The sequence below is a fragment of the Vanellus vanellus genome (assembly GCF_965231255.1).
Source record: "Vanellus vanellus genome assembly, chromosome: 5".
In the NCBI taxonomy this organism is placed as follows: Eukaryota; Metazoa; Chordata; class Aves; order Charadriiformes; family Charadriidae; genus Vanellus; species Vanellus vanellus.
In genome coordinates this window covers 65,660,072-65,673,094 of record NC_138910.1, presented here as the reverse complement: position 1 = coordinate 65,673,094, position 13,023 = coordinate 65,660,072, and the positions used below count along the sequence as shown (strand labels likewise).

The window sequence follows — 13,023 nt, the reverse complement described above, 5'->3', positions numbered from 1 at the left end:
TCCAAGAACAAGAGGAGGATTAACAGAAACACTTGCTTTAAGGGTCATAAAAATAAGAGATTGCTGTATGGCACTACTGAAGCTCCATTTCATATGGATTGGAGTTTCACAGTTGGACTTGCCAACATTAGTGAAGATGGGGCATCCAGCATGATGCATGAAGTGCTGACAAAGGCTCTCCCCTACGCAGGCTGTCAGGTCACCCCCCACCCTTTTCTTCACACCGGCTTTGACAGCACATCTCTTCTACCCTGGCTACTTCTCCTGCATTGGTGGGGTTTTACCTTTCAGACAGTTTCCTTCCTTAAAACCAGTTCAGATCAAAGGGATCAAGAATTGCTGGACAAAGATCAGTACCACCAGAGTAGTATCTGCCTGGTTTCTTCTAGAAACTACACTAAACCCAGTTGTTCTTTGCGTACATTTTGAGCTGCTGCAGCCAGGAGGATGGTGGAAAAGGGTCTATCGCAATGCTGTGCCTCCTCCTCTGACACCCTCTACTCCAGGAAGGCACCGCATTTGGAAGTTTCTGAATATGCTTACAAGTATCTAAAGGGTGGGTTGAAGGAGGATGGAGCCAGGCTCTTTTCAATGGTTCCCAGTGACAGGACGAGGGGTAATGGGCACAAGTTGGAACACAGGAAGTTCCGTTCAAATACACGGAAACACTTCTTTATGGTGAGGGTGACAGAGCACTGGCACAGGCTGCCCAGGGAGGTTGTGGAGTCCCCTTCTCTGGAGATTTTCAAGACGCGCCTGGATGCAGTCCTGAGTAATATGCTCTAGGCAGTCCTGCTTTAGCAGGGGAGTTGGACTAGATGATCACTAGGGGTCCCTTCCAACTCTGAAACTCCGTGATTCTGTGAATACAGAAGTCACCCCGTATCACCTTGCAGAAAACCCAAGAAAACTTGTAGAAGACTTCAGTGTTCACTGGAAAAATGCAAGTATCCAATTCATATCAACCTCCATCAGTCCCTATTGTTTCTATCAGTTTCTATTTGCCTCTCAACAGCACTGCTCACTTCAGCTCTTGCAACCACCCTTTGCTAGCACAGGCACTAGTATTGCCATCAGAGGCTTGTAACAGATACCAAGCCATGAACTAGTGCATTAAACTTCAGCAAATACTTAGCGACTAGCAATAGCCGCACCACCTCTCCTCTGTACAGTCTTGGAAGAACACGAGATACTTGAGATTCATCAGTTTTACTGTTTTAAGACCAGCGATGACAGGCACACTCAGCTGTCTGGGTAGGTGAAACTCTCCAAAGCAATTTTACTGTTTGCAAAATTAACTCCCATAGGACTGGTAAATGTCTCTCACTTTTACAGAGAGGCACAGTCTGGAGATCTTGTAAGACCACCCTTTCTACGAGGTATAGGATTCGGCTTCCCTGACAGCTCCTACATTAAGCCTCAGAAAAAGAAAACAGAAATGCAGAATCCATCAAAATACTGCCAATAGTGTCCAATTATGTGGCAGTCTTGTTTCAATTCGCTTCAGTGGCCAGCTGGGACTGCGCTGAGACAGATGATTCCATCTTGACAGAGAACTTCAGTTGGCTTCCAGAGACAGACATGGATAGCCAGCTCCTTTACTATTAACATACATAAACCTTCCAAAAACAAATTATCACAATTATTTTTTAAAGACGGTGCTAAATGCTGGATTTCTACCGAAGTAAAAATGAGTTCTAAAAGTCTTGAACGAGCCATGTTTGAAATACTTGTTTGGTTTTGCTGTTGACTCAAAATGACAGAAACATGGCATGTTCCAGTGTGGTCAGCTGACCTGTACGTGATCAGTGGCCTTGGATGAATACAAGACCTGACTCAGTGCATCTCAGCCATAAAACATTTAATTTAATTTTTCCTGAAAGAAAAATTCCTAATACTGCCACAAAAGAGGCAGCAAGAAAAGAGATGATCACCTGATGCTGTGAATGCATCGTTTGTCTTCACCCTAGAACTGTGACTGCCCAGATCTGATACCAGGAATGAAGTTCTCTTGTACCATAAACTTGATTGATTAGACCTATGCTCCTGTAGAAAAACAACCTTTTTTTTTTTTTAAAGCAATTAATGATCAGCAATTACTTTCCTGGTAGGAACACATTCTCTGCAGCCACCAACCTCTGCAAGCCTGCCATAAGCAATGACTTCTACATAGATGTCTTATGTACTGTGGTAACTTATAGGCAATAAAAACCACTTAGTATAGGCGACTTGTGTTTCAGGTCAGACATTTAATCAGGTCTCCATTTTTGAATCAGCACCATTTACCAGGAGACTTTTGACAAAGACAAGAAATCCTCTGAAAACTGGAGCACGCAGAAGCATAGACACTGTTTGCCCAGGTTAATCTGAGCTGCTAAGCTCACAAAATACCCAGTATGAGCAGAGTATTGCAAGTTAAAGCTTGCTATGTGATCACTGCACCCCCAGTGGAGTCATGCTCTGCCTACAGCGGATGCTGAGTACCCATTCCAGAGTCACTCCAGAGGAACCGGCAAGGGAAGCATAACCAGTAATATTGCTAGAAATTAGAGTCTGCATGTGTTTATTTTAATTTTAAAAGTCAGTGTTTAGACCAGTCATGCTTGCTGAAGAATCGCGTGCCCTTACTAAGGACAACTGGAGGCAGTGAGTTTAAGGACACAACTGGCCTTGTTGATCAAATGCGGTTTTTGGAGAAACAGTAACAAACCAGAGGTTCTTGCCCCTACCATGTTTATGTTTCTACATCAGAAGTATGTTCTACAACAAACCAGCCTGTCCACTGCCAGAGCTGAGACTTATGTTCTCGAATCAGCATCCAGGGAATCACAGTGGTTTTATACACAGCATTGGAGTTTGGTATAAAACAATTGGGACCCTAAAACTGGAGGAAGCTTGGCAAGATGCAGCATTGGGGCAACAAGTGAGCACAGTGAACTTGGCACCAGAATGTGGGAAGTACTGTCCGTACAAAGCCAACTGCCAGAAGCACCTGCAAAGAAACACAAACACTTAAGAGATAATGGGAATAAAAGATTAAGGAGCATCTGTTCCACTGGGTTATATATGTGGCTAGACAGATAGCATTGTGTAAAAACATGAGACATGGCTCTTCCAGAAAGTGGAGTAAAAGACCTTGAAATGAGCATTGTAATCTTTCCTCAAGACAGAGTGCTTTACAGCAAAAGCCATATATCAGCTAAAAGACCTGGCATCACACTGCTTAGAAGAAATGCTAGATTGCTATATAAACCTATAATGCATTAGTTACTGAAGAGTTTAGCAGAAATGGAAATTAATCAAGTTTTGAGAACTTTAATGCAGTGACAGACAGGCGGCTCCACACATTGGTTTACCAGCAAACAGCCACACTTGGCCACCACCTCAGCACAGCCCTGCAGAGGTGTGCCCTGCCAGCAGAGATGCTATTCCAGCTCCCGTCCTTCCCATGGGAAGCACCGTACAGCTCAGCAGCACTACTGCCCGCACTCTGCACAGGAGCATGGTGGGCAAGGCACATCAGGATCCTGGCTCGGGGGACCTGTACATGGGGGCTATGGGAGGCCAATCTGGAGACACAGAGGGCAAGAGGTGGAGAGACATGGGAATGGAGGTGAGCTTGCAAGTGGAAGCATGTGGGAGGCAGAGGAGGGAAAATTAGAAACATACTTCTGTGCACGTGTGTCCTGGCACAGTGCTGGAAACAGCCGCTGCTTGTGCCATTGGTACAGCATGGGAAACCTCCGCTGCAGACATCACTCTCCAAACTGGAGCATCTCAGAAGCCAGCAGGCAGAAGCAGAGCACGCAGGAGCTCTTCTGCGTCACACGCTGCACTCTGCCACTGTCCCGAGATGCTGTCAGGTCCTATGATGAGGAAGACAGCATTGCAGTCTACACGCCAATCCGCTCTTTTGCGGAGTGTGTAGGGAGTTGTAGACTTGTATGGAGCATAGGATTAAAAAAAAAAAAAAAACAAAACAAAACCACAACCCACAACAAACCAACTATCAGGCAACCTACATCGGGGAGGTTACAAACCCACCTTTGAATCTCAGCACCATAATCCCAGCAGTGACTGCAGTAAACTAGTTTTTAACAATGCTTTTAAGTGAGGCACTTCTCCAAGAAAAAGATGTAGGTTCAGTTTGAAAGTCCCGGCAGAAATCTCTTGGGGGAAGGAGCAAGGTAGCTCCAAGCCATATGTATAAGTAAGAGCAGCAAAAGGCTCTTTTCCCTTTGAGGAAATGCTTACAGTTATTTGGAACCTCTAACCACTTAGCATTTGCACTGAACCGTAAGCTCACCAAGGGCTATTTATCACAGCTAAAGGAACAGTGATTAACAAGGTACAAAAGCTGACATTGGGCTTGCACAATAATAATCAGTGTCCACAGGAGATTAAAAAAAAAAACACAGGCATTTCATTTGGGTTCTGCATTATTTTTTTTTTAATCTTCTGGTCAGCAGCTTGTATATTCCTGAGAAGTTTGACATCACAATTTAATAACAAGGTCTAAATATTGCCTCTGCTAGAAAAGCATGAAACCCAAGTTGCTCCTAGACTGTCCTTAAAGATTGTTTTACAGTTCTATAGATAGAAACCAATTACGATGAAAACAGTCCACTTATATCGATCTGAGTAGAAGCTACTTCCTAACATTTTCATTAGATCAGTGATCACAGAAGCAAAATCGAAAATGAAAAAATACAATTCTTAGCATAGCCAGTTCACCCAAAGTGTCAGCCCTATTAATGTAGGGTCAGAGCTACATCAGCAATAAACTTTAAGACCAAAGAACCACCTACCCAAACCAAGAGGCAGCCCTTAAACTGCAAAGCAGATGGAAGGGGCAAAGCCACAGAAACAAATCAAAACCAAATCAAAACAAATCAAACTGCTTGTAAAATAGTCTGCTTTAGGAGACTAAAACATCCCTCCTCATGTCTGAGACTGCCATTACATAGGCTCCTGATACAGGTCTACCTGATACTGTCCAAATGACTGTTTTTTAAACTTCTCAATGCTCAATAAGAGCAAACTTAAGTACAGTTTAAGAAGCTTTTCTCCTCTACTGCGTGCTTTTCAGTTAATTTACATGCTAATACCAAAACACTGAAAATCAAAGCTAAGGAAATATATTAAAGAAAACACTGATGCAGATTCTGATGAGAGTTACTTCATTGCCTTCTGTACCCTATGGTGGGCATCACTCGTTTGCTCCTGCAGAAAGCCTCCAAGTGACACCCACTTTGTGAAAGATCACTACATTTGGTTCTGCCAATTACATGCTCCACAAAAGACAACCAAAAGCCACATTAAAACTCAAGTATACCTCATATCTGAAGTGACTGGTACTTCACTACTTGTTTTCAGTATAATTGAAAACAAAACACTTAAAATACCTAGCTCACTTTCACTCTAATTTTGAGGCTAGACTAAGATGGTGAAAAGGACAGGCTAAAGGAGCATGCATATGGCTCAGTGTAGAATGAGAAAAGTATTTGAGAATAAACCATCTGACAAGAGGGCGGAAAGGTACCTAGTGCCATTGGTAATTTTTGTCAACCTTCATGTAAAGCATTTGCCCATCTTTACTCACCTCCTCTTTCAGGCACTAAGCAATGGCACAGTGGTAACCTCTGTGCTTTCTATGATAACCTTTTAGGCAGAACACCAAAGTTAATCAGTAACATCAAGGGAAAAGCACAATAAGGACATGCAAAGGGGTCTGTGCAAATATACAACCCCTCCAAATTTGTTGAGACAGTTTAAAGAACTATGAATTATGTAAAGTGGTAATAAAATGCTTAATCTCCTGACTCTAGTAATCAGCAAGTGGTAATCCTTCATGGAAATGAGACAGATCTTTGCCAGTTGTGCAGAGGCTGGTTTAAGCGATTAGTCAGCAAATACAGGTTCTTTTGCACTAGCATGTGCTATAAAATAAAATACAAAGCACATAACCTAATTAAGCACAGGAGCTAGCGGAGTCCTGGATCTGTTTCTCCCAAGCCTAGCTCTTATTACTTTGCAATAGACATTATCCTACAGAACCATCTAGGTCTACAGAGGGGTGGAGGAATCATCTAGCATCTTTTTGCCTTCAGTTTCCCCAGAAGCCTCCATGAACCTGCCTGAGGATCATTCCTGCGAGCAGTAAGCTGCAGCCGGGACTGCAGCTCAGCACAGGGTGTGAGCTCCAGTTCAGACAGGGCTGCGCAGCCCTGCAGAAGCCCTGCAGGGTGGGAGGGGGGTGGCAGATGAGGGTGCTCGGCACTGAGGAGCAGGTTACCTGGCCCAGCAAAGCTCTGCAGAAGTGCTGCTGTGGACAATGCCCCGCCACACAGCAGGCAGATTCAGGAAGAGGTACCCAGAGATGCTCAAAAGGCAATTAGGAGGCTTCTCCAATGCTTGTTGAGAGGATGGGATTTGACATACTCCTTTGCTGCTCATCCCCCGTCCTCGCTGTTGAAGGACTGTCTATCATCCTACACCACAGGCATGCAGACCTGTCATGGTTTAGTTGTACCTAGTGGGTCTTAGAGGGATGGGGAATAACAATACTCTTCGGTGGAAGTTTTGCCTCAACAACCAAGGAAGGAACCACAGTGATCTCTTCCGCAGCAGCTCCGGAAGCTTTCCCAGCACCAGCTATTCTCCCTTCCCTCTGCGACAGCTGAGAAGAGGCCAGGTCACTGTGGGTGCGTTTTGCTGAGCTTTTGGGTTTCCATCTGCCTGCATAAGCACAGAAATGGTGGAAATGCTGTTTTGTGCTATCCCAAGCATATTAAGACAACTTAGGCAGTAAGAGCAATGTGCTGATGAGGGCTCTTCTCAGCAACTAACCCTCTTGTGTTCAGAAGGTGACGTGAAGAGTTTATACTAGAGGAATAAACAACTGAGAACATACTGCTGGAACAAAAGGTGCTGGAACTGGCAATCTGATCAGCGATCACAACATTTCCATTGGAGTTACTCAACTTGAACATCAAGCACACTGGTGACTGCGCACAGCTAAACATAACACCAGCTTATCCGCATTAGCTATCTACCTCTGGCTTACTTCAAAATCCTTCACCTTTCTGCCAAATCCAAAAGTCCTCAGAAACTATGAATTTTAAAATAAGTTCAGAAGTTGATAACACAGAAACATAATGCCTTGAAATAAGTCTGACTCTTGCAAACAAATCATTAAATGCATGACTAATTTTTCTACTTTACTAAAAAAATACTGGGCTCTTTCCCAGTACTGACTGAACACAACCAAGTTTAATTCAACTCTTTTTTTCTCCCTACAATAACTTGGAACAAGAACAGACATAACCCCAGATTTTGTTTTATTTTGTTTTGTTCCAGACAGACAACCAGTAAAGAATCCAATGGTGCTGGAGGGGTAAGCAATAGTATCTATAAAACCTGAAAGCTCAATCAATGCTATTACAAACTACTACAGAAATTTGCCTGCTGCATACAGTGTTACAGTAATTGATGACAAGCCTTCTTAATAAGGAGTCTAGTCAGTGAAAGAACATGCTGCATCAGTTCTTAAATATTGCATTATGGGCTTTCAGCAGCATGAAACAGTGGAGACAGAGGTAGTTCTGCTCAGTTCACACATCTGGCAGACAGTTTATCAGGAGGCACAAGGCACCTGAAACAGCATTGCTCCAGCTGCATATTCAACCAGGCTGTCGTCTTTGGGATGCACCTTGGCAGCCCCCTTCGCCCTTCAACTTCCACCGGTCTGATCAGGCTTCAGAGCCTGACCTACCACTGGCCTCTCGGCGCGTTTCCTGGACACAAGCTCTCCCTCTATTAGTTCTCCACAGAAATGGTACCCTACAACCCAGTTTCCCTCATCCCTTCCTTTCTCTGCACTGAAGTCCATTAAACAGTTACAAAGAGATCAGAAAGACAAGCCTGGCTGAGTCCTGCCTTACTGGGAGGCCCAGCTCAGGAGTTGGGCTTCACATTAACTCGGTTAAGCCAAGCGTACACCAACTGTACTGCTAAAATATTCACGGGTTTGCGCTTACATTACATAAAAAGAATAAGAGATTGCACTTTGAGAAACTGGTGCTGTACATAGACTGCGTCCAGGCTCCTTCCCCCACTGCCACCCAGTTAACCGTACGAGTGACAATGCACTACAACAGCCTTGGTTCATTTTCATACCTGGCTGACCAAGCCAGCTGAGGGAAGAGTACAGTCTTTCAGAGGCAGCATGAAGAAGCTGGTTTCACAGGGCTTCAGCCTTTGATTTTCTACCAGTGGATCCATCAGACCAGAAACCATCCAGATTTAATGACTGTCCACTGTCTCGACAATGAAGATTTTATAGCAGTTCAACTAACAAATGTCTGACTCCATGTATCCCAACATACAACAGGTTTCATGCTCACAGAATAATTGAGGTTAGAAGGGACCTCGGGAGATTTCTAGGCCAACCTCCTACTCAAGGCAAGGCCAGCTATGAGAACAGACCAGGGTGCTCAGGACTGTATCCAGCTGGGTCTTGAAAAGCTCCAAGGATGACAACTGCACAGCTTCTCTAGGCCTTTGCTCCACTGCTTGACCGTCCCCACTAAAAAGCCTCCCCCTTATACCCCATTTAAACCTCATGCTTCAACCTATGTCTGCTGTCTCTTGTCCTCCTCCCACACAACTGAACAGCCTGGCTCCGTGTTCTTTACAAGATGTGGTATGCGAGAGCCAAGTAGAGAAGACAATCACTTCTGTCAGTCTACTGGCTCTGCTCTTATTAATACAGCCCAGGATCCTGTCGGCCACCTTTACTGCGGGGACACACTGCTGGCTCATGGCCACTGTGATACCCACCAGAACCTCCCAGGGGGTTTTCTGCCATGCTGTCCCCCACCCACTCAGCCCTACCTAGGGATCCATCCTTCCCCAGGGCAGGAGTTTGTCCCTGTTCAACCCCATAAGGTCCCCAAGTGTCAGCCCCTTGCTTCCAGTCCCTCTGAACAGCAGCCTGGACCTCATGGGTATTGACGTTGCTCTCCTCACCCTATCCGGGGCTGTCCACAGCTCAATACAGATGCCCCCATCTTCTCCAGATCATCGATAAAGACATCTAACAGGGCAGATGCCAGGACAGATCCCACAGCAACTTCACTTGCCACCAGCCTCCAGGAATTATCTCAATGGGGAATTCAGAGACTGAACATAAATCTCAGAAAAGACCTTGGGAGGCTGCCAACAGCCACCCACCAGCATGAACAGGAGGGTCAGGAGCAGCTGCTGGGCTGCCTCAGCTCAGGGTGGCCACAGGCCTCAAGTGCCTGAACTGCCTGAGCACCCACAGCTGGTACCTCCAGAACCAGGGCTGGAGGCAGCATGAGCAGAGAAGCTCTGGCTACAATAGGAAATACCCTCTCAGGAGGCTGCAAGAAACACTGCTGCTTCTTTGGGTGCTCTTTATGAAAGTGAGGTTATCATAGATGTTAGCCCAGATGTCCAAGGCACATGCCAAGCCATCCACCACAGTGCGCAGAACTCTGGGCAAAGTAGTCATGACCACACTTTTGCGTTCTAAAGCCTTGACCATCTTAACTGTTTTCAAGATGAATCCTGGTCACTAACTACTCAAACACAGCAGACTCACTAGCTAAACAACTGACTCACAGTCACTGTGCTGGGGAGAGAAGGCCACCCCAGGGGATGACTCCGAGGGGAGAGGGACCAGGAGCAGCCAGGCATCATCCTGCAGAAATGAGCATCTTCAGCTTCTCCCTCTCTCCACAAAGCACTGCAGTAATGATGTTCCCAGGAGAAAGAATAGTTGTAAATAATTAAGAGTTACATGTTCAGACAAGCACTACACTGCAGTGTCATGCATTGTTATAGCTTTAAGAGGATGTTTGTTCAATTATTTTTTCTTTACTTCACAGAAAACTCAGGGGAGATATCGCTCCATCATTCAACAAAACTAATAAGGTTCAAATTATGCTTCAAAGCTTTTTCTCCCCTCTTGATTCATGACTCTGCCTGGACAAGTCACCCATGGAAAGAAGTAAATCTGTTCTGCTCTTTCTAGTAAAAATTCACTATGTTCAGGCTTTAGTTCCAATCCCTTCTGAACTACCACTTCATGCAAAACGGGGTGTGCTGATCAGTAAGAAACTTGGTCTAAGGGCCAGCAGGCATGGGCCAAGCAAAAAAAACCCAGAACACAAACAGAATAGATTTGGTATTATTCTCAAACTGACAATAAACTGTGTAATACAATGACAAACTGTTACCACATGTATACCCTGCAGCAAAATTCTTTTTAATTTTTGTGGTTGCTGGGAAATAACATCTAATTATGGTTTAAAACAGTTTAACATATTTAGGATTACAAATGTAAATGTGACATCCTGTGTTTTTTTATTAAAAGAAAGCAAGCTTTGCTTTACCTGACTGGTACTTATAACAGGCAGGATACAACTAATTTGGTGCCTAATTTACTAGTTTAAACCCCAGGAGAGGGCTAACGCTGTCAGGTAAACACACCCAACACTTCTGCTCAAAGGTCCAGCAAATCCCTTCTCTCTGCCTCACACATCACTAACTCTCCTCCATTACTCCTGCAACCTTGGGTTATGTGTCTTTGTCCATTACCTCTGCTGAGCCAGAACAACTAGAGACACTGAAGTGAGGAGGAGAAATTAACCTGCTGCTTTGTAGAGAGTAAGATACCCCACATGCTTGGCTTCCTTTCATGTTTTTTTTAATTTCTCGATGGCACCTCAAATGGTATAACCTATAGTTACAGCCTCTCTCACATTCAGCTCTCCGCCGTATCTGGTCTCTTGCAATTCGCTGTGCATTGGCACAATTTGAGACCTCAAAATGGAAAAACCCATATTGAGCCAGAGCTGATTCTACTCCCACACACTTGTGAATTTGCACAATTTCCCCTTCAGGAGAATATCTCAGTTATTGACTATGCACAAAGTGCAATAACTGAGATATTGTGCAAATGGCAATGGGATTCACGTAGCTACATACCAGGGAGTCATGGGAAGGACCAGTGACAACTCACATGGACTCTCACATGGACTCTGGCTGAGAAACAGCTGCTTCTGAGAGCAGCATGTGACATGCACACTTTACTCCCATGCTGTCACCTTTAAGAGCATTCAGATGTGCTTCAAAGACTAAATACACATGGGTACACACAAGGAAGCGCACATGTACGAGATCTGTGCAATATCTCAGACTGTTACACTGTTGGACAAAATTCAAGTAAACTTTGTTATTGCCAAAAGAAGGGCACTACATCAAAAATACCAAGTGGAGACACTCATCCATTGCACTCAACAGCCAAAAGCAGCTACTGACATACTACAGCTAGTGGGCCCAGCCCTGTCCCACAGGCACAGCAGTACGTGCTTGTGGATCACAAGACAAGCGATGGTACCACAGAGAAGATGGGAACTGGAAGAGGGTTATGTTAAGACATACTTACAGGAAGGTAGGTTGCCAGTGTAGCAGTTTCGCAGCTTTAAATAGCTTAAGGTCTGTTTAATTCGCTACTCACAACTCATTGAGGAGACAACTGGGTGGCACTTCAACACACCCACTGCCTGACGAACTAGTTTATGAATGGGCTGAGTGCATCAAGTCCTAAGAATACCTGAAGTAAGGCTCCTGTGGCTGCTCGTCCTTCACACATCTCTCCAACGAGACGACCTGCGTCCCCTGTACACCCACACACCTCCAGCCCACGGAGCCTTCAGTGGCTCCCAGGGCAGGTGGCATCAGGTTCAAGGGCACTCAGACTAACGCTGAGCTCTCCAAAACAAACACCAGCTCTCGCCCACCGGGTACAGGTACCGCAGGTATCAGCGATGCACTGCCTGGAACAGAGCTCAAGCTGAACGTGTCATGAGAGCGGGGTTTGGACCAGGCAGCACTGCAGCACGGGCACAGACCCGCACAGCCGCCTGGCGACCCACCCCGCAGGCCCCAGCGGGGCGAGTTCTCGGGGGGAGGGGGAGGAACCTTTCATCCCAGAAAGGATGAGTCATAGTTTACACCGTCCCCTTGTTTTCGGGAGCAGGAGGATACGGCTCCCCAACAAGCTCCCGGCGCAGCCGGGCTCCGCGCCACCGGGGCGGCAAGAGCCGCTGCCCGGGGCCCGCCGCGCCGCTCCCACCGCGGAGGGATGATGCTCCATGAGCGATGCCCGCTGCCGCGGCACCGCCGCCTCCCCCCCCCTCGTGCTGCCGCCGGGGCGGGCCCGGGGACACGCCCGACGGCGCGGCCGCCCCGAGCCCACCTGCACGGCGCGGGTACCGCTCCTCCCGGCCCCGGCCCCGGCCCGGCCCCCACCCTACGATACCGTACCGTACCTCCTTCCTGCGGCTGGGCGCGCCCGGGCGGGTGATGAGCGCCGTCTCCTCGCAGACCACGGCCGCGTCCTCCACGAAGACGCAGTCGGGGAGGCTCTCGTCGGCCGGCAGCTCCAGCACCTGCAGCCCCAGCTTGCCCCGCAGCACGCCCACGTACAGCTGGTGCTCCCGCTCCGCGCGGGCGAAGTCCACCTCGGGGCCCGCCGCGCTGCGCAGCGCCTGCCGGCACAGCGACTCGGGCAGCGCCCGCACCACGGCGTGCGTGCAGCGCCCGAAGGCGGCGGGGCCGCCGCCCAGCCCGGCCATGCTGCGCGGCGGGGACGGCGGGGCGCGGAAGAGAGAAGGAGGGAGGGACGGGCGGCCACGACCGCCGCCGCCGCCGGCCCTGGCAGCTGATAAAGCGCCGCCCGCGGCCCGGCCGCGCCCCATTGGCTCCCCACCAGGCACATTTCCATGGGGCCGCCGCCAAGCGCGCTCCCATTGGCTGGCGGCGGCGGCCGGACCGCGCCATTGGCCGCCCCCCCGCAGGGCGCCGCTTACCTGTGCGGCGGGCGGGAGCGGCGCCGCCGCCCGCTCAGCCCCGAGGGGCGCGGGCCGATCCCCTCAGGGGCAGGGCGGTGGGGCCTCCACCCTCCCTGGGGCGACGCCGGCGCTTGCCCCA

General features: G+C 47.8%; 1 protein-coding gene across 1 annotated transcript in view; it reads right to left on the bottom strand.

The window, feature by feature from the left end:
• DDAH1 (dimethylarginine dimethylaminohydrolase 1) overlaps positions 1–12,668 on the bottom strand; it is a gene marked incomplete at both ends in the record, with an annotated part of 59,511 nt that extends 46,843 nt beyond the window's left edge. Inside the window, one exon of the mRNA XM_082483520.1 lies at positions 12,363–12,668. Within this exon, the coding sequence (XP_082339646.1) occupies positions 12,363–12,668 (306 nt within the window). The remainder of the gene's footprint in view (positions 1–12,362) is intronic.
• Between the last annotated feature and the right edge of the window lie 355 nt (positions 12,669–13,023).